Raw genomic sequence first — 21279 nt, 5'->3', positions numbered from 1 at the left:
TTTTTTTTCGATTGAATCGTGTTCGTTTATTTTTCTCGGCAAAAATACATTATTATTATTAAGAGGATAGTTGTAGATTCGTTGTAGATATAATTGAAAAACTATAGAAATTTTATGCAAAAACTATCACCATTATAATATATATGTGTAGTAATTTGTATATAAATATTATACAATATGTTTTTTTGTGTTCTACATATTTTATTAAATGAAAAAAATATTGATATGAATCAATTTTGACTATGGAAATAATATTAGTAAACATTTATTAAGATATCTTCAGTGTTGTATTTTTAACGCATCGTTTGATTTTGCTAAAAAACGCGGTTTTCAATTTATTTAGAAATGTTTGAACTAGATACCCTTTGAGGATGAAGTTCAATTTCGATGTGGTTTGAGGTATTCGACGCATTTTTTGATTTGTACAAAGTTATTCATTTTAAAAAATCAATACCAATATTTTTGAAGTTATTTAAACAATTATAGTTCTTTGTTTTATTAGTGGTGAAGATATCGCGTATGTCCATAAAGGACATGGTCGAACTTTGTATGGAGTATTGCCTGGGTTGAAAAGGATTAAATCTTTCAATTGAAGAAAATATAAAAATATAAATCGCTATTCGAATCGAGCTACCCTACGATATACCCTAGATATACAAAAAGTCAAAAAATATAAATCAATACGATTTTAACGCAAAATCTACTACCTAATAGGTTTTGATGAGAATTGCAAAATGTTATAATTATTACTGAGGTTTATTAAAGTAGAAAATAATTATGTCCCTTTCTGGCATATTGATTTTAACAATTACTAAATTTTGGGTCATCTCTTTTAAATTCAAATTTTTCTTTGAGATTTATACATTTTGCTATTTTTTGTTTTTCCAAGAAGTCTGTAAATAGATGCGAATCCCATGGCATAGTTTATACACTCCAAGTTGGTCTATCAACATCTATGTCTATCATCCAACTGAACGTCACGACTAGCACATAATTAAGCATTGATCATATTTTAGTTTTAATATATATGTATTAGTCGAGATGGCCCAGTGGTTAGAACGCGTGCATCTTAACCGATGATTGCGAAATCAAACCCAGGCAAGCACCGCTGATTCATGTGCTTAATTGGTCTTTATAATTCATCTCGTACTTGGCGGTGAAGGAAAACATCGTGAGGAAACCTGCATGTGACAAATTTCATAGAAATTCTGCCACATGTGTATTCCACCAACCCGCATTGGAACAGCGTGGTGGAATATGTTCCAAACCTTCTCCTCTAAGGGAGAGGAGGCCTTTAGCCCAGCAGTGGGAATTTACAGGCTGTTGTTATTGTTTGTTGTTGTATATATGTAGAACAAGCATTGTAAAGATTTAGAAACGTCAGCAATGGTAAATCTCTTGTTTTTTTTTTATGTCTATATCAAGAACGGTGAAGAAAATATAAATAGTGATAGACTATCAGAACGAAATAACATCTGATTTTTCTGCTACTTCATCGTTTTATGTACGTCAGTGTTTATTGACCAAGTTAATCAAAGGCTGAAGGTATCTTGCGTCACTTATCGCAATAATATATAGGATTTTCGAGTAATTTTTCGTACTATTTAGATATTGCGAAATAATGCAAGTAATCTAACAAATTAATATTTACAATGCACTGACATTCCATGAAAAGATAAAGTAAATTTTTATATGACATCCAAACCTACTTTTTGGCATTATTCAACAAGTGACTAATCTGATATAAAAGCTCTTTGGGTGGACATAATTTTATTGTGTGGCAGCTCAGATAAAATCCAATACAAATAATATAAATATGTATTTATTTATTTTATTTTTTTAAATAAATTCCTTGACTTTATTTTATAAAAATTAACAAATTAAACGTAGATAATTGAGTGGGCGTTTATAAGTGAATAGATCTACTTTAATGATTCGATATTCTCATCAAATTAAAAAGGACTAAGTTGAAGCAGTATCAAGTTACCTTTGTTCGTAGGAAATAAGAATCGTTGAATGGAATCAAAAATATTTTATACGTAATTTTATTTGTTTGATCGCACAACAATGCTTTTTCGTATGATATTGGGAATATAAATAAAACCATTTATTCATTAAAAACATTTTTTAAATGAAATTGAATTCTTCATACAAATTAAATTTATTTTACATGAAGTTTTTCTTTTATTTAATATTTTGTGGAATATATAATTGTTTCCTGAACAGTATATTTTTTAATATCGAAAATTATATTATAACTAAAATAAAACATATTTTCCTTAAACGTTTTTTTTTTTTACGATTGTTAACAATTTTTATTTACTTTTAATTCAAATTAAAAGTAAATTTTGGCATACAAACAGCCAATCATATAAACAATTTAAATAAGGTGGCTTGACCAACCGCTAGCAATATTAATTCAGCACCATTCTACAAAATTAAAAACATAATACTGTCACTATTTATATTTTTCTTTTTTTACAAGTATATTCCTAAGTATCGTGTACAGTAATATATAGTATGAAATACTTTTCTATGAAAATGACGGAACCCAGACTTCAATCTTTCTTTAATTAGATTGATGTTTTTAAAATTATTATATTTTAATTTAAAAAAATATTTAAAATAAATGCTTTATCTGGATTATTATTACTTTATCGTTTCTGAGTATATGTTTATTTAAAAACATATTTAAATAAATATGGGTATATTGCTATCGGAGTTACACCTAGTCAGTATATAAACGAGGCAGTCAAAAAATATAATAAAGTAATACTAGTATTTTATATTTGAGCATAGATTATTAAGACTCATGAATTATCCTATGATTATGGAGAAATAATACTAGTCGTAAGAAATGTGAATTGTAAATCAGTAAATGTATTGTTAATCAGTAAAATAAATATGCATGATAATTTAAGGTGCATTTAAGTTTGATTCGCCTGACGGCAGCGATGCAGTCAGTGGATTTTCGTCAGTTGGTAATTATCACCTCTTTGCAGCCATTGTGCTACGGACTATTTAACGCTGCGGGCTGGCAGTTCGCCCTCTGCCCCGCTGCTCGCTTCGCTGTGTTCGGAGAGAAGTGCTGTACTGGAACATCCCGGTCCTAATCTTTTGTTGGAATTTAAGTGAGTATAATTACTGAAATGTTAAATGATAAATGTATGACGGTTTTTGCATATGAAAATGCTTTATATACTCTTTGACATGCTGTCATGAAATTTAAAATGATTAAAATTTACGACCCACATAAAAATATATAAATAAAGAACTTAGTGCATTTGTATAAGGTGTATGTTTTCAAGCTATCCATGGCGTCCATTAAACACAATTTCAATTATTAAAAAAAAAAAACACTTATCTGTGAAAAATATTATCCATTCACAAATTCGCATTCGATCAGCGCGGTTAAATAAACTTTTAGCACTCTCGCAAGAAAAATGTCTATCGTTCCTTTAAGAGCCTATCAACAAAATTTACAGGCTTATAGCTAGAGATAAAGATTTTAATACAATAAATGTAATCATTGTAATAATTGACGTATGAAAATTGACAGAACTGAGTAGAATGTAATCTATTCTAATCAAAACTTGGTTTGGAGTGAACTCATAAAATATTCATGATTTCCAATCCTTTTGTCATAATTGGGGTTAAAAAAAATTTTCACTTGGCTGTATGAATATAGTATTTAAACATTCGAAACTACTTTTGAAACTTGATTTATTCAGATTAAGCAATATTGTAAAATTACGAGAAGAAAAGAAAGTTTTAATAAATAAGGCCTATCGTCCTTTACACGGTTATATGTGTGTATGTATATATATTGAGACCATCGTAATTATACGTTTATTTCAATAAAGGATACATTAACGTAATTATATGTAATTATTACATGTATATGTATTGCTTGATAAAATTAATAAATGATTTACTTGCCAGTTCATCTTGGTCCATTTCGAACCGCGGTGACTTTACACTCAAAAACTTTTTTCTATAAATTTCAAAAACTATTATATTCATGGAATCCATATTATCATAATTAATTGATTCGAAAGTGACTCTGTCTGTTACCTTTTCACGCTTAAATCGACCGATTTAGATGGAATTTTTAATTACTCTTTTTAATTAACCCCTCTCCGGTGGAGGTTTAGGTAAAGTTTTATAAATTTCAATCGGGTAAAGGTTTAGCCAGTTCTTTGTAATTGTTTTGTATCAATAGCATTGCCCACAATCACACACTCTGACCCAATTTGTTCCAACTAAGCCACTTTCATCCGGAACCGCGACTATTTATTGCATGACTGAACTTTTTCGTTTTCTCTTATTAAACAGAGTGCTTTTCCCGTTCAGACTTTTAATTTTCAATTGGAGAATACTTAAATTAAATTTCTGAACGTTTACTTTGGCGATGAATACTAACCATTTTGTAATTTCTTTAACTAGTTCGTTCTCTATAGTAATTATGCACTTGAATGTATTCCATTTATTTATTATTCATAGTTTTTTTTTTAAATAGAGATACAATGTGTATTGTTCGTCCTCTTGTACATGCGAAACCAACCACCTAAGAAATATCTGAGAGTTATCAGTGAAAGTCAGATGTTTTATTTTCTTGTTTTTAATATGTGTTAGAACAAAATGTATAATATTCTATTTTACATGAAACAGCCGAGATGGCCCAGTGGTTAGAACACGTACCGTTTGCCCAGTGTCGGGCAAAGGTCTCCTCTTCTTTCGAGGAGAAGATTAGGAGCATATTCCACCACGCTATTCCAATGCGGGTTCGTTTCAAAGGTGGCAGAATTTTGTTGAAATTAAACACATACAGGATACCTCACGATGTTTTCCGTTACCGAATATCATATAATTTATAAATACAAATTAAGCACATGAATATTCAGTGGTAGTTGCTTAGAACCCGCAATCATGGGTAGGCGTTCTAACCACTGGACCATTTCGACTCAATATACAAATATGCTCGTCTGAAATTCATACAACATGTACCTACTTCGATTTCAAATAAATCTATTATCCATCTCCTGAATATTTACATTTCCCTATTGGTATTTGAACAATAATAGGAACGACGCATACACGTCCGTTCAAAGGTATGGAACAGCCACAGCCGCGTCGAAAGAGAAATGCATGGACTATGTTATAAGTCACAAGTCGAATTCCATACTAATATTAGAAACGCGAGTTTTATATGTTATTCAATTTTGGAAAGTTGCAAATGCATAAAGCAGTTTGAAGACTATGTAACAAACGTTAAGAAATACGACGAATAACTAAATGTCAAATGACATGACAGCTTGTTTTAAAGGATTTAGTCAAAAATTGAATTTGACGAACTCTAGTGTTCAATAGTAATAATATGTTTTAATACAAGACTCTGACCGCGGACTTTCTCGCGTGAAAGTTGAATAAATTTACAGATTAACTTAAAATATTACGTTAAGTATTCTTTTTATACCACTTTGTGTATTTCATGTTTTTAAATTAAAAATTGTCGGACATCTATACAAACTTTCAACTCCAATTTCACCCCCTTAGGGGTAGAATTTTCGAAATTTCTTCTTTAGTAGGTGTCTACTGAATAAATCGATCCTACTCACCAAAAGTCAGGGCCTTAACTTTAATAGTTTACGCTCAGCATTGATTTTGTGGATCTTTTGATGTTTATAAATAGTAGTAATAATATTTTTCAATACAGCTCTGGACCTTTGGTACCTCCATACGACTACAACGGCTTTATAGCGAAATTAGAATTCCTGGAGAAAATAGACACCAGTGGACCTCCGCCCACTATCGCCGCTGCCTCGCTACCTCTCGCTGCCCTTACACACCTGACAAATGGTAAAAGTACAATGATTATCAAAGAAACCGAATTCATATTATTGTTGATAAAACACAACAAAATATGACCCCAATAAATATTTACTAAGATTTGATCATTATGAAAATGATTGCCACAAATTTAGGTCATAATATTGTGAATCTTGTAGGTGACAACTCAGCAGTAGAAGTGGATCCAGTATCCAATGAAATATCGTCTAACAATGGAGGCCATGTCGGTTGCGGTGCGACGGTGCGAGGGTTTGGAGCGGGAGGTGTTCGTTCCGGACATTTCGATACAAGAGCGTCGGCGTGGCGTTCGCAATGCGTTATACATTTGTTGGGAACGTCCACTGATGTTGTTCAAGTGTCACTATTCAATTATAATCTAAGGTAGGAAGTTAACGTGAAACTGAAATAAATTTCCAAACGAAAATAAAATGACTTGCGGAAAATTAACGATAAATGAAAAAGTTAGTTAAAAAATGTACTGTTACGTATTAACTCGTCATATCATGGTAATAACTATTGATACTATTTTTTAATTACTGTCCCATAGTGCTTATTGATTAAACATTAAGATAACAAAACCTCTTCATTATCGGATCTCGAAGCTTTAATATCTACAGAAGCAAGTTTCATTCTTGTATAACTTAGATCTATTGAAGTCAATGTAATATTATAATTTCATTTGGAAAAATATTTGAAAAAAGTAAGGTTACTTTATCCGATAATATATGTGTGTACTTTATTATTATATGTTTAGGTTACCAAGCTGTAGATCTCATATTGAGATCTTAGAAGGACTTCATGAGATCAGCGGAAGAGGAGAAAGGGGCGATAGATTTGAGAGAGGGGACAGGGCCATGTTACGGATATGTGGTCCATCTGTGAGAGAAGCAAGAGACCCTTCCGGAAGATTTTTAGTTCGTCAAGCGGTGACATCAAAGGGTTCCAACTTAACGATATTCGTGAGAAGAGCGACTTCGCAAAGCGTTGACGAGGAGGAGTTTGTGGACGGCGCTTTTGCTTTTCACGATGGTAAGAATATTTGGTATAAAGTCCTTTCTTATGACAAAGGCAGACGAACGTGTAAATACCATCTGATGTACCTGTTCCACCAGTTATAGAAATATTAACCGATCCGTACTTTGTCAATGAGCGTAAAGCGAAACTACGACAATGTCTCTTGTGCCTGTAGTTATACTATATCACTCACTCTTTCGAACGGAACATAATAATAGTAAGCATTGCTGTTTGGCGAAAGAATATCTGATGAATGACAGTAAGTCTCAAAAAATTGCGTATAACAATATAGTCAACTGTACGTTACGTACAATAAAGGTAACTTTGGGAATCAATTATACATATTCTGTACATGTACAACTGACTGGTAATGATGTTTACTATCAAATGCAATATTACCAATTTAATTATTTTTAACAGAACAACACGAAGGAACGGTGTCACCAGATGCGACCTGCGCATCCACACACTACGGATTGGCTTCGCCCACACATGGTGGGGTGTCGGCTCCATCACACCATCACATATTTTGGAATATCGAAGAACAACTTATGTGCACAAATCGTTTTATACCAGCTTCGAATCAAAGTGTCACTATTGAGGTATTAAAATATAAAATAAACGTTAAACTGCTTATAAAATATAATACGCATTCGAAATTTAAATATCAAATTTTGGTTTGTAATTCATATTTAATAATACAGCAAATAGCGGTAAAAATAATGTATTCAATAAACTGCAAACATTTATGATAAACTAATTGCAATCGATAATAATTATTTAATAACAGGGCAATCCATTTCGATTGCGATTGTATTTATATGAATTAAGCCTTTTCATAGTTTATAGCCCATTTGTATTTATTATGCAACTTTTATATGTAAATGTAATGTGTGTATGTAAGTAATTGACGTTTCATATATTTTATTATTTATATAATACGAATAATTTCACGTCACGTAAGTGCTGCCAACTATTATAATCGATTTAAAATCGATAAGGACGAGTATGATTTATGGTTATTGTTTGAAGATACAAAGGCTTGAGCGCATGTGGAGTGCAGAGCCTACGGGTAGTGTGGCGACGGGTAATGGCGGATGCCGCACCGCTTGTGGTGACGCCGGCTGCGAGTGTCGCGCTGCCACTCCTCTACACTACCACGACCACATAGCACTGGTGGCGGGAGACGGCACGCATTTATCCTGTTTGTGCGGAGACTTTCAGGTGACCATCATTATATATCAATTGGTAATGTGATGACGTATGTATCGTACTACACAAGTGGGTGTTAACACAGAAACATTCTATTTCTCCATTCTCTTTTTGTATTCCGAAAAGAAAGAATCCAGGCACAAATAACAGTGTTTAAATTTAAGTGTTTTTCAAAACGTAAAAAAATGTTGTACTGTCAAGTTCACAGATCATATTTTTTTATAACTCAAATCACTTTTTTTCGGCTCGACAATGAATTGAAGTAGTTAGCTAAGCACAAACCACAGCTATTGGTGATATCATATGTAAAATGTAATATACAATAAGATTCTTGATAAAGTTGCGTAACAGCAAAAATAGATGATTGACAGGATCTCGTGCTTTGAAATGACAAACATTTCCACAAGATACCTTTTCGTCTCATACATAATATTATAACTTGTATATATTCAATTTAATATGTTACCTTATTTCGATTGAAATTATCGATTAGGTTAATTTTTAGTTATACCTAATCTGTGAGCATTGTTTTTTACGTAAGTGCTATTAGAAATTCGGTAATATTAAATACTTTTCTCTAGAAAAACACCTATTGGACTAACGTCCGATCGAACTGTAAGGATAACGGATTAAAGAGTACACTTATATCGATGAATACACTAGTGCACTGTATACTCCCCTGCGCAGTTAGCTAATGTCAGTTTCATTTAGATATCTAGATGTCAAAGCTGAGAATGTGAATATTTAAACGCACACTAGTAAAGTAATATGACTTTTGACGAATTTATAGCATAGCTTGCACGCACACAAGGATAATAAAGTTGGTTTGTTTATTTTAGCTATTTTGTAGTTCGAAACTCTTTATAAATATACAAATAACAGGCAAAGTTAAAAGTTTAATATATACTTGTATTATAATATCTTTCTAAGAACCCATTTTCTTCATAATTGTATAAAATTGTGTGTTGTTGATTAACAGTGAAAAAAACAAAGGGAATGTTCAGTTAAATTCTTATAGCATTTTGTGCTTGATACTTGTGTAAATATAAGTCCATTATAACATATATTTTATTTATTTTGATATCTTCTCAAAATATATACTCAACGGACGTTCTCCGTTTGATTAAATTTATAGATTATGAAGTACCTACGCAAAATCTATTGTAATAAATTAGAGCTTATACATTTTGACCCTCACAAATTACAAAGAACTTAATTAAAGAGACAAAGTGGTCTACTGTTACTTTATAAGAAAAGAAAATTCTATTCTTACGACAAAATCAGCCGTCGAGAAAATTGACGATAATTGCATGACATAAAAGAAAATCGAAGCGATCGCTAAACAAATCATAGTCCCCTTTATTAAAATATGTTTTCTATAAATTAATAACCTATTTTAATGTTACATTTATTCGGTGACTTAGTTCATGATAACTTAATAAGGCTTAAACAACATTCACGGGCACCTGAATTGATTTTGTGTTATTGTTTTTTTTTAATAGAAAGACTGTCGATTGTTCGATCGGAAGTGATCAAATACTGTAGGACAAACATTGGCGCTATATGAAATTTTCCAATTATTTAGGTATCAAACAGATTTTTTTTTATGAACTGATTAGGTTGTCGTATGTCGGTTTAATAGTATAATATTATATCAACTCGCAATCCTATTTCATTCACATGCATCCGAAGTGTAAGTGAACAAATACGCAGACAATCTTTGATTAGTATCATTTGCTTGTGGACCAAAAAAACAGACTAGTACTTGTAGTAATTTTAAATTAAACTCCAAAATTTTCACCAGTTTTGTAAATCAATTATTTTTATCAGAAATAGTAATGTAAATGTTTTATTTTACTTTTATATTATATTCATATATGTTTTAATTTTATTTTTTTGTTGAGAGTATTATTATTATAACACGATAATATCTTTTGAAACGAATGAAAGTCGAGTAGCTATAAAAGTCAAATGTTAAAGATTTTAAACGTAATAAAGTTTCGAATATAAAATGATTATTAAATTGTTTGTACGACCGTCCTAGGATCCCTCTAATTGCTATTAAATATTTTACCGTATTTTGTTTAAAAATTCACCTGGCAACAGACTGCTGACTTACGCCTTAAATTTCGTCGTAACTGTAACAAATAAATTAATCGCGTTACCGGGGTCTTATGCTAACACGCCAACAGACGAACCGGCCTCTGCCCGGCGTCCGGGTTGCGGTGCGATCCGCATAATTAAGTAAGAGGGTTACCATTAAGTATGTAATAGCAATAAAGCGCGTAGCGACCACCCGACCGTGAGGGTCTTCAGTATAAAAGCAAATTTACCGCTTAATAATTTAACATGTTCTACAAATTATGCATAAAACGTACATCGACTAACACTTCAACATAGACATGGGGTGGCGTATTCAATGACTTTACGTCAACTGTATACATTTTCGTATTCGAGTTGTGTTTAAACACGGCTCATCCATTCGTGTAAAGTTCCTTTGATTTCTTAGGCGCCAATCTCGAGACTTGTTTCAAAATTCGAATAGCAATTAACAGATAACGAACTTTGCTCGACCTAATTTAGTAAAGTTCGCAAAAGTGTAACGATGATTTATACAAAGGAAAATAAAAGTTAGCTGTAATATAAATATCGGGTTTACATATCTCGTTTAGAAATTAATTTACATACAATTATAGTAATTATATTTCTTTAAAAGGTAATAAAACGCCATGAACATACATATATTAATAGTGGTCGGATTCTTTGTTGGTTTGGTAGCTAAGTAATAAGGCTGCATTTGTCGATCTCCACGATTCAAACCCTGAATCAGGCACTCAGAATTGAATTTTTTAATATTTAATCAACTTGAATGAATCTATATCCCGACCTTGGATTTTATCTGTCTCTTTCTAACTCTCTCTTTCTCTCTCTTCATTCATTGTTGGATTTCCAAGTGAATAGTTGCTGGATTTGTGTTTGCGCACATACTTTGGTTAGACTCTGAAGACATACTATACTACTTAGTACCAATTTAGCTATTACTAAGTTAATAAATAAATAAGAAAGATCCTTTCTTAATTTTTTCCTCTCAAGATTACAAATAATGTTATACGATATTTTTTTTTATTTAAATTGTAGCAAAAAACCTTTACCTACAAAATTACCCCATTCGAAAAGCTAATATTCTCTTGTCCCCAAGGAAAAGGTTTGGGTCTGGCCCTTACTCTTTATTGTAAGTATGCAAAAAACTTATTAAGTTATCGGAGCGCGGTATTGATTCTTCCGGGTATTCGGGCTTTGAACTTATTTAAATGTTATCATTAGAATACCTAATGTAATTTTTCGTCCTATTAGGCTGCCTGGCTGCCGGTCGTAGTCCGGAGTTGGACGAGCCTGCGGTTGGAGTACTCAGTGGCGCACTACACGTATGCCAGCCGAGGATTTGATTATGCCGCCGCGTATAGCTTTAACGACGACGCGATGTGCGGTCAACGCACGTATACAACACACTCCGGTAAGTTAATATTAACACTCACGTCCTACATAAACGACACCTCATATATTATGGTGGTGCTGTTCCAATGAAATTGGGATGTAATCTTTGGCTTATCGCAATAAACGTCAGCGGCCGTGATCGCGTAAAAGAAGAGCATACAGTTCAATTTCTGAATTCGTCGTGCGCCGCGAACGTTTGTTAAAACGCTTCGGATATTGTTCTCGGTGGCGTGGGGCGTGTCCGAGAAAATTACGTGGCACCGACCTAGTTTCACGCCGCTTGGGGTAACGTTGAAATGAAAAAACCTTGAACGAGATCGTAATGTTCCAATTACACGCTGGTATTGCGGTAACTCGTTGTTTTTGGCTTTTTGCAGGCGCTCATAAGCATTTAGCCTCAAGAGTTATACAGCTGAATATTTTAACGTCGAGTTTAATAAAAGTTTTTCTTTCAATATAGGCGAAATAACGTCCAAAAACGTGACAGTCACCGGCAGTCTGAACGAGTTTTTCTATCAACAATGCACCTGGGTCCTCGACTCGAATGTTGAACGTCAGCTCTACATCGACATATCTTCCGAGCAGGTATTTCCAGTAAACGACTTTTAATATAGAACCGGCATTCAAAATATTTCCACAAAATTAAAACTGTAAATGAAACGTAAACAAACAATAATACAGAAATGAAACCAAACATCAATCTTTTGTTCTCGCGCCGAGCTCGTGAAGCGGTTATTGCATGAACGTTTTAAGAATAAATTTAACCTCTGAAATGAATTTTAAAATTGCATTCATCCCGTAGGATAAGTCGTGTAGTTCGTGGAATATTACGCTCCACGAATGGTCGGGGCCCCGCGCACACGGCGACGGGCTCGCCGCTTCCGCCGGGGACCTACTCTACACTTTCTGTGCGAGGCACAAGAACCACACATACATCCTGCCTTGGCGACTTAATACTGTAGTTATAAGGTAAGGGCACTTTTTTAACTCTTGTTTTATTATGAAGATATCTATTTTTTATAATTTTTCATTTTTAGTTCTCCACGTGATAAATTCTTAAATGAAGATATAAGTATTTAAAATAGTATCAACAAATATTTTTATTAGACAACTAAGTAGCTTTTTATAATGTTAATAATGAATGCAAAACTAATATTCTAATCTTATTTTGACTAATGTATAAGACTTTACTTATCCTTCTTTGCCAGTATCTCATTAGTTCAAGAGAGAATTTTTGTAAGAGCTTTTAGCGAGCTCACATTTTCGAGAGGAAGGCAAACACTGTCTGTATCACTTATTTGGTAAATTATTTATGAATGGCCCTTAGCCCTAATACGCCACCCGCCCGTACCAAATCCGTAAAAGCGCATGCTTTTGTAGAGGTAAGTATATTGTCATTACAAAAGATATTCTTTGTACATATTAAATAGACAGGTCAGCAAGAAGGCGTGTTTTTTAATTTTTTTTTTTCGTAATCTGAAATAATATTAATGAAAATGTACATTTTTATTAGTGAATGCTAACTTTGTGCTGATTAAATTATTATTTATTTATGTAACTCTCTAAAGATTATCAACTGTTTTGTTTTAATTTGATTTTAATAATTCAAATTTAATAATATTTATTTATACTAACTACAGTTTTATTAACTGGTAAAGTATTATCGAAATAAAAATATTCGAAGCGTAATGCGTCACACAGTTATATTATAGTTTTATCTGAAAAACAGATTTCTTCGCGGCGTTTTCCTTTACCGCAAATCACGAGATGAAATGTAAACACAAATCAAGCTCTCAAAATACTCAGGATGATATCCCGGATTCCGATTTATATCCACGTGTAGTGTGTAGGACTATTTCCTTTGGAAAATAGTTTTTTTTTTCGTAAAGGGTTTGTTTACGTTCAAAATTGTTTTGGGTCGTACACAGCGAGATCTATTTGATTTTCGTATCAATTTTACGCTCATATTTAATTAACGTTTAAGTATTCAAACTTTATCTATTAATATGTATTTTAAGGTTTTAATTATATAACTATTCAACCGTTATGAAATTTTGTAATTATGTACTTAGGGATTCATAATAGTTAAGGATAAATTTCCAAAGCCGTGGACTAAAACTATTACAAGAATTATCTAATTAATAAATTCGTTGATAATCCTAGAGCATATTCATTCAGTTTAATGTTATTAAAATAAGCTGTTAATACAAATCTTTAAACGAATAAATCAAATATAATAATTTAACGAAATCTGGTTTCATCTATTCAGCGACAAAATGTATGTAAGCAAATTCTGCTCCAGATCACGAGTAATCGAATTCTTGTTCTTAACATAGGATGTTTCAATTAAAATGATACACATAATTAAGAGTTTACATTATAAGCGGGCAAGTGGTCATTTCTAAATTCATGGATCAGATGTTTCTCAGAAGCTTATCTGAAGTCTGTATTTTCATAAAAATATGATATGCCTTGTAATCAGGCCGATTAAGGTACCAATTTTATCTACTTTATCTATATCTAAGTCCCTGTTTCACAGGCTAGTGGCTCTGTCAAGACAGCAACCTTTGTACACACTCCGATGGCGCTCACAAGTGGTAAGGGCTAATCGGCTCGGCCCCCCGACACCCGCGCCCGCCGCCGCCGCCAGCGCATCGAATGTCACGTACAGTGTGCTCCTTATCGTACTTACACTGTGTTCAAGGTACGTTCAAATGTGTGCGTAATTAACACATACATGGATATCGTGAATGCGTTTGTGTGAGTGTATATACAGTGTGAAGTTTTCGTGTAACATTAACATTAAACGTATTTATTTTTCATTTGAATGTGTAGATGAAACCTACGAAACTTTAATGTGACTGTTTATGTGTTGTGTTAATTATAGAGAAGAAATAAATGTGTCTATTATGATAGAGGGACGTGTAAATAGTTTTTACATGATATTGCATTGTAAGGAACAAGTAACTATTATAATTAATAAATAAATGCTATGTAAAAACAATTAAATGTTAATAGTAAAATGTATGTTTTTTTATAAGCACATAATATATAAATATTTTAGACATTAGATGTCACTTGTATGCTAAACGAGATAGGTGAAATTTCATAATTTAGTTTAATCTTATGAAGAAATGAAATTAATCAATATTATAATTAGTTTCAGCGCAATCGAAAATCAAATTTAATTCCTTTTTTATATTGCTATGGAAATCACGTCTGAGAAATATTCAACAGCCATATTGCTATAGTTATATGTAAATTGTACGATATTACCAAATGTCAATTAGAATTAATATAAAAACTAATTCCTAACGATCATAATACCGTAGAGAGTAATACTCATTTACAACCACACCATGAATTGTTATAATAAAAACTATGTTATTTAATTAATAAATATTAATTATTAAACCAGAATAATGTACACAAAATGTTTTTATAATACAATCGTTTTCTTAGCATTTCTCAGTCAATTTCAAACGATTCTACATGGTAATTATTATTGTTATATTTGGCTTTAAGCTTTAAACGTTTAGTAAACGCAATGAAAGTAATATTTTTTTATTAATAATAAAATATAATACGTATGACAGTAGCTTTTAGTTAACTAAGCTCTATTTCTTATTTAGATTCGCATTTAATTTGCGCACCAATTAAACTATTTATACATATTTGTAATTTCGTTCTAATAAAAACTATTCTTAGTTTTTTTTTTAATAATTAACGATATATGTATTTATCCTGGCAACTATTTCTGCTAAAATACTGATGTTTAAACAATTGACTACTTATGTTCATCTTTAGTACACGAATTAGTTTCGATAAATGTAAATTGTCATTGTAATTTAATGTAGATGTACATAGAACACACTATAGACGTATCGAAGTGAGCATTGATAAAAATAGATCAGTTGAAGTAATTCAGTGATGTTTGTTACACCGAAATAGAGAAATCAAAATATATTTGACTTTTATTTCACCACATTTTATTGAAACGTTCCAGCGCTAAATTTATCGGAAGCGCTTCGAATTAACATTCATTTAAATCTTTTGGTCGAAATCTAGTGCAACTTGCATTTGACTACAAAGCTTCTACTAATATTATACTTTGCAAGAATATAATTCTTTTGTTATTATTTGTTGTAATAACAATAACATACATATAATACATACATACAATATAATTTTTTTGTTATTATTTGTAGTAATAACAATAGAATTATAGTCTTGCAATTTTTGTCTCGATTGTGCAGTGACTAGATATATATAAAATTACCGATTTTGAGGTCTTGGGTTCACTTTTGTGGTTATTGGATTGTTCTGACAGGAAAAAATTAATAGCAACAATTTTATTTTCCGGCAACACACCTGCAAGCCCTCGGTGTTGCAGATATCCGTGGGCGGTGCTAGTCTCTTTCCATCAGGTGAGCCTCCTGCTCGTTTGCCACCTGTAATATAAAAAAAATTCGTCGTTGGACCTTTGCCTAAGCTCTCTTCAGTAATGTCTACTCACCGTCCTGTCTTTTAACAGAATGATGGAATAAAGAACGAGTCTTTGCTTATATTTGAGTACAATAAAGTCTACCTCACAGTGATATAGTCGGAGGACTTAGGAGAACATTTTTGTAATGAAAAAAAAAAAAACAATAACATTTGAATTGAAGAAAAACAATTATATTAAAGCGGTTACAAAAATAATAATGATTGTTCAATTCAAAATATCATTTAATTATTTTTGATTTTGTTCTTAAATAACCAATGAATTGTAATATAACCTAAAATACACGCGTAAAGTATTATTTTATATAATTGAAATAATTAGGAAAATGCTTTCATAGTAAATTAATTGCATGAATATAATCAAACAATAATTGAATGCAACGACGATACTTATATACAAAGTAGTTAAGAGCTTTTCTGATAACTATATCGGCGCTAGAAGTTTTATCGAACCGTTAAACTTTCATTTGAAATGTTCTTTTAGCTTTTAACTTCTGCTATCCTTTGTGGTTTCTAAGAACGAAATTTCTTTTTACGATACGAACAAAACTTGACGTTAAATTTTATTTCACAGCTGCTGCTACTAGTATCATTCCGGAAGTTTTTTGTCTAGTTTGTGGCTGCGAAGGGAATCTAGCAGATCTTCAACGAAGATTCAAATATTTACTACACATAACTTTCTAATTCTTAATTTAAAGCTGTCTTGTGTAATTTTAGTAGTTCGCGGTAGCCAAAATAATATTATTGTTCTACAATGATGCTTCAATCTCTCTATCTTTTGTTAGAATCCCCGCTATCGTCCCACTGTTTACTAATGAACGCTCAATCATTTTTAAAATTGGAAATAATGCTACGTGCCAGTATTAAATGCTATGACATATAAAATAATATTAATTACAGTTTTACAAATTATTGATGAATTCATTACAATAATAATTGTATATAATAAAGTAATATCAATAGCCCCTCCTATATTCATAATATGCAATAATAATGTGATATAAATTATGATTTAGAATCAAATGTCATAACACCGTATTGAAGGCTAAGGTTGCTCTGTAACACTAGTTAAAGAGCGAGCAGAAGAAGTATTATATGGCTAATACAATGCTTTCATAATATAATTCATCATCAATAGACGTAACAAGATATATAAACTACTCTCAGCTGCGTCGTTAGACTGGTGGTTTATTTATCGATCACGTAACCTCCGATCTGTGCAAAGGACTAGCGCTGTGGTTTTGATGTGCAGATCTCTCAGAGCAGGGTATCTTTGGAAGTCGTGAAACGTAACTTCTACAGTTGAGGTGGGTATCTACCTAGGTCAAACTGGACTAAAAGGCAACATTATAATAAAAAATCGTCGGAATGGACACTGAGTGAGTGACAAGCTTGCTTTTCCTCTTTAATTAATTAGATACATACAAAAAAAAAACATACGTGCTGTGACAGTAACGTCATGTACGTTATATATGTTTATAGGTAAAATACTGAGAAAAATAATGTTTGTTTTATAATTTATTTAACGTATTTCGATTTTTCAGATTTGCCAATGGCTGCCACGTGTTTTATTATGTAAGTCAAAGATGCGTATTAAGAGTAACGATTTTAATTGATAGCATTAAAACCGGTTTCCAAGCAACTTTGATTCATTGAGACGTAATCCGCCCATCCGCCCCACTACCTATCTCATTAGCCAGCCAATTTGTTCAAGGATCACTCAAAGACTTTAATCTTGCGGGTTACCAATTGATCCTATCTACAGATATAGACCGTATGCCCTTATAAAACTTGAGTGCGAAATGATTGGGCGATGGTACTATTAGAGATTAACGAAAATATTCCGCAAATGCTTTACAAAACACTCTTATGTAGTGTATTGCCAGCAACAATGATGAATTCGGGAATTATTACAACATTCTTATAAATCGAAGGTACTATGAAATTAATTTTACTTAACACCCTTGTTGTCTTGTCAATACAAGACTAGAACGATTACGTCATTTAATGATTACGTTTTAGAAATCAATTTACCTGTATGTTATTAATAAATAAAATTATTCGGTATTCAAGTAGATAAAAACACCTTAAAATCACCGTGGTGTATTCAATTAAATGTAAACCTACTGGTTTGGAAAGTACATTTAAAATTACGACATTAATTTATAACAACTTAAGCATTGTTAAACATGCCTAAGATTGGTGTAAGAATTACAAAATGTTGCTATTGTTTTATGTTGTTTTGCTTAATTAAACAATCAAGTCTTTATGTCATGAAATAACTAAAGTAGGTAGTAACAATTAAGACGCATGTTGCTTACCCACTTATTTCAAGAAAGCAATATTTTTACAGTATTTCAATAACTTAAGACCGAAAGTTTTACTCCCAAAACGTCCACTTAATATTCACTGATATTGATATCACTCGATTAATGAATTTCCTCAAATGGTCTTATGGAAGATTACCACAGATTTAACGCATTTTAATTTTGGAGCTCTCTCTTGGAATTTAATAACAAGATAAGAATACTGAGAATCGCATAACAGCATGCCTTCAACAATATTACATGATCATTATAAGAGACAGTGATTTTATTTTATAAATATGTAAAGTAAAAACAGACCATCACCAATCACTAAATATCCTGCACAGCAACGTAAATATACTACCCTTATTTTTGAATGCAGTCGCTTCTATAATAATATCCCGCTAATTCAGTTATATTTACCATAAATATTTTGTGCAATATATATATTCTAAAAGTATACATAAATCAACAGCACATACAGTGAAAAAAGCACTAATTATAAAATTAATAAAAAAACTAACTTTAATTAAAATTCGTTCGGTTTTAAATTATGATCACTAATGTTATATAATCACCAAGGCGATGCAATCAAGTTTAGGCAATATCGTAGAAGTAATTTGCATGTAAGCGCTGTCTGAAAAAGTTTTCTTGGCCTCGCCATCGAGTGGATAGCGGATAGCTGATAGCGGGTAGCGGGTAGCAACCAAGAGCTAAGTGAATCGATCATTAATTAAAAGCTAAGTCTATCACACTTTGAAACGGTTCCTTAGTAACGATATTATAACTTTGCATTCTTGGTATTAAACTTTCTAACTTGTATTAAAATATAATACTTGATACTAAAAAAAAGCAATATAAAAATGTAATAAGCCATCATAATAATTGTATCGACTTACTGACCGGGCTCGTTAATCTCTGCTATTAATTGCTATGTTTTAGTGGATTAAATGTATGTGTACAAATACATAACATATTTGTCTCGTGGTCAGCGCTAAAATCATTGCGAGGTTATAAGCCGATTGAAAAATTATTATAAGTGTATTCATGCTTTTCCACGTCACTTACTAAGCTCAAAGCCTTCTCAAAAGACCAGAAGCCAACAGTCTAAATGAGACATTTACATATTGTTACTTAACAATTTATGTTCAGTGAACATCACATTATTAATTAATTAGCTGTAGGTAAATTATCTATATGTATATTAAAATTGGAGTGTATGTTAGTAATATAAAAAAGCATAATAAACTTGTATGCATATACATTCATATGTCTGTCTGTTTGTTTCGGCTAACAAGAATGTCTGGATCGATTTTGAAGGGACTTTCTGAAGCAGGTATATATAATAAGGAGTAAGTTAGGCTACAATAAAAACTTTTTTGTTAAATTCAAACGCAAGCAAAGTCGCGGGCACATCTAGTCTGACATAAATCCATCGTAAACACTAAACACATCCAAGAGAAGCTCACTATATACAGTGAAACCAGATACAAGACTGCACAAAACTTCGTTTTGTCTGCCAACTCTGCTACTTTGTGCTTTGCCAAATAATTCTAATGTTTGTACACAAAGTAATACCCAGACTAGTTAGTTACTTGATACAAAAGTACAACGTTCTGACGTAAAGTTTCCAAAGTAACATTCGTATATTGTACATCCGCAAGTGATATGATATAGTAATAGCTACACTAATAATAACAATGCGAAATTAACTCAGTCTTACCTTTTCAAGTTAAAGACGCTCACCGATGGAAATTATTATGGAAGTACTTTTGTTTCTTTGTTCTTTTTTTAAATGACTCCTCAACGGCTTAAAATTGGGATGACCGTTTATTTGCTATAGTTACAATTTTATAATTTTCGCATACTATTCTTTATATGAATATATTAAAGCTGTGTACAATACTCTAGAGAAGAACTGCATTTGGTATAAAAATATGTTTTTTTTAATAACGTTTCAAAAATACCAAATTTGTTTAACGTAAGAGGTGTCCGAGCAAATGATCGTTTAATGAGTTCTTAACGACATTAAGAAAATGTTGTAACACTTGTTCCGCCGAATTAGTTAACAGGAGTTAGCAAGAGACAGGCCAGTCATAATTAAGTTTTCAATGGAGCTGAAACGTGGTCTCAGGGCAAACAGCGGCCGACAAACTTGCTGTCACAAGTCTGGAGCACTCCGCTGTACCACGAGCAAGAATTCGACTAATTTAATATGCAGTCAACTGTTCTACCTTATTTTGTATAACCTTTTCCAGCTATATAATAAAATATTCAACATTATATTTTACCTGTAAATTGATTACTATCGCAAGAATTCTTGAGTGTATGGAGTAGGTAATCTTAAATTAATAATATACATATGTGATTATTGTTTGTGTGTTTATTCTCTATTCATTCGTAACGATTAATCCGATTACGATGAAACTTTGATAAGTTCTACATTATACATATAAGTTTGCTGGTAAAAAAATAAACTTATTTTTTTTGTATATAGATTTAATTAATGTTACTTCAAGTCGCAAAACTAGCAGACTTTAAGTATAATAAGTTATGTTACTTTTTATTTCTGGAAAATTAAATGTACTTACATGGAAGTAATAAATTTGACACTATAATTAAACTTTGTAATTCGTAGGACATTCCCAACCATTAACATTTAGTTATTGTAACATTGTTAGCCCGTTGAAATTCATTTAAATATATCGGTGTGGATGTTTACAAATTCCTACGATCCCACAACAAGAAACAATGTAACTTAGAATGTAGTTAGAACTGAATTAATTAAGAGACAACTCGTATTTTATTCAGTACTGTACAGTTTGTTGCCCCGAATTTACTGTGGGTGTTTGTAACAATAACATTCAAAGGTATTGTTTCCACCAGGCAACATTTCTCG

The 21279-nt window shown here is 31.8% G+C and overlaps 1 protein-coding gene across 4 annotated transcripts in view; it reads left to right on the top strand.

Moving 5' to 3' along the window:
• Positions 1-15535, top strand: part of LOC124533557 — a 57725-nt gene extending 42190 nt beyond the window's left edge. For all 4 annotated transcript variants that reach the window (XM_047108946.1, XM_047108930.1, XM_047108920.1 and 1 more), the window contains 10 exons: positions 3003-3131; positions 5717-5859; positions 6009-6231; positions 6605-6879; positions 7285-7466; positions 7897-8088; positions 11431-11590; positions 12032-12156; positions 12374-12540; positions 14111-15535. In XM_047108946.1, the coding sequence (XP_046964902.1) occupies positions 3003-3131; positions 5717-5859; positions 6009-6231; positions 6605-6879; positions 7285-7466; positions 7897-8088; positions 11431-11590; positions 12032-12156; positions 12374-12540; positions 14111-14297 (1783 nt within the window). In that variant the 3' untranslated portion in view covers positions 14298-15535. The remainder of the gene's footprint in view (positions 1-3002; positions 3132-5716; positions 5860-6008; positions 6232-6604; positions 6880-7284; positions 7467-7896; positions 8089-11430; positions 11591-12031; positions 12157-12373; positions 12541-14110) is intronic.
• The last annotated feature ends 5744 nt before the right edge of the window (positions 15536-21279 follow it).

Source organism: Vanessa cardui, chromosome 1 (assembly GCF_905220365.1).
Source record: "Vanessa cardui chromosome 1, ilVanCard2.1, whole genome shotgun sequence".
NCBI lineage: Eukaryota > Metazoa > Arthropoda > Insecta > Lepidoptera > Nymphalidae > Vanessa > Vanessa cardui.
This window is presented reverse-complemented; position numbering and strand designations above follow the sequence as displayed.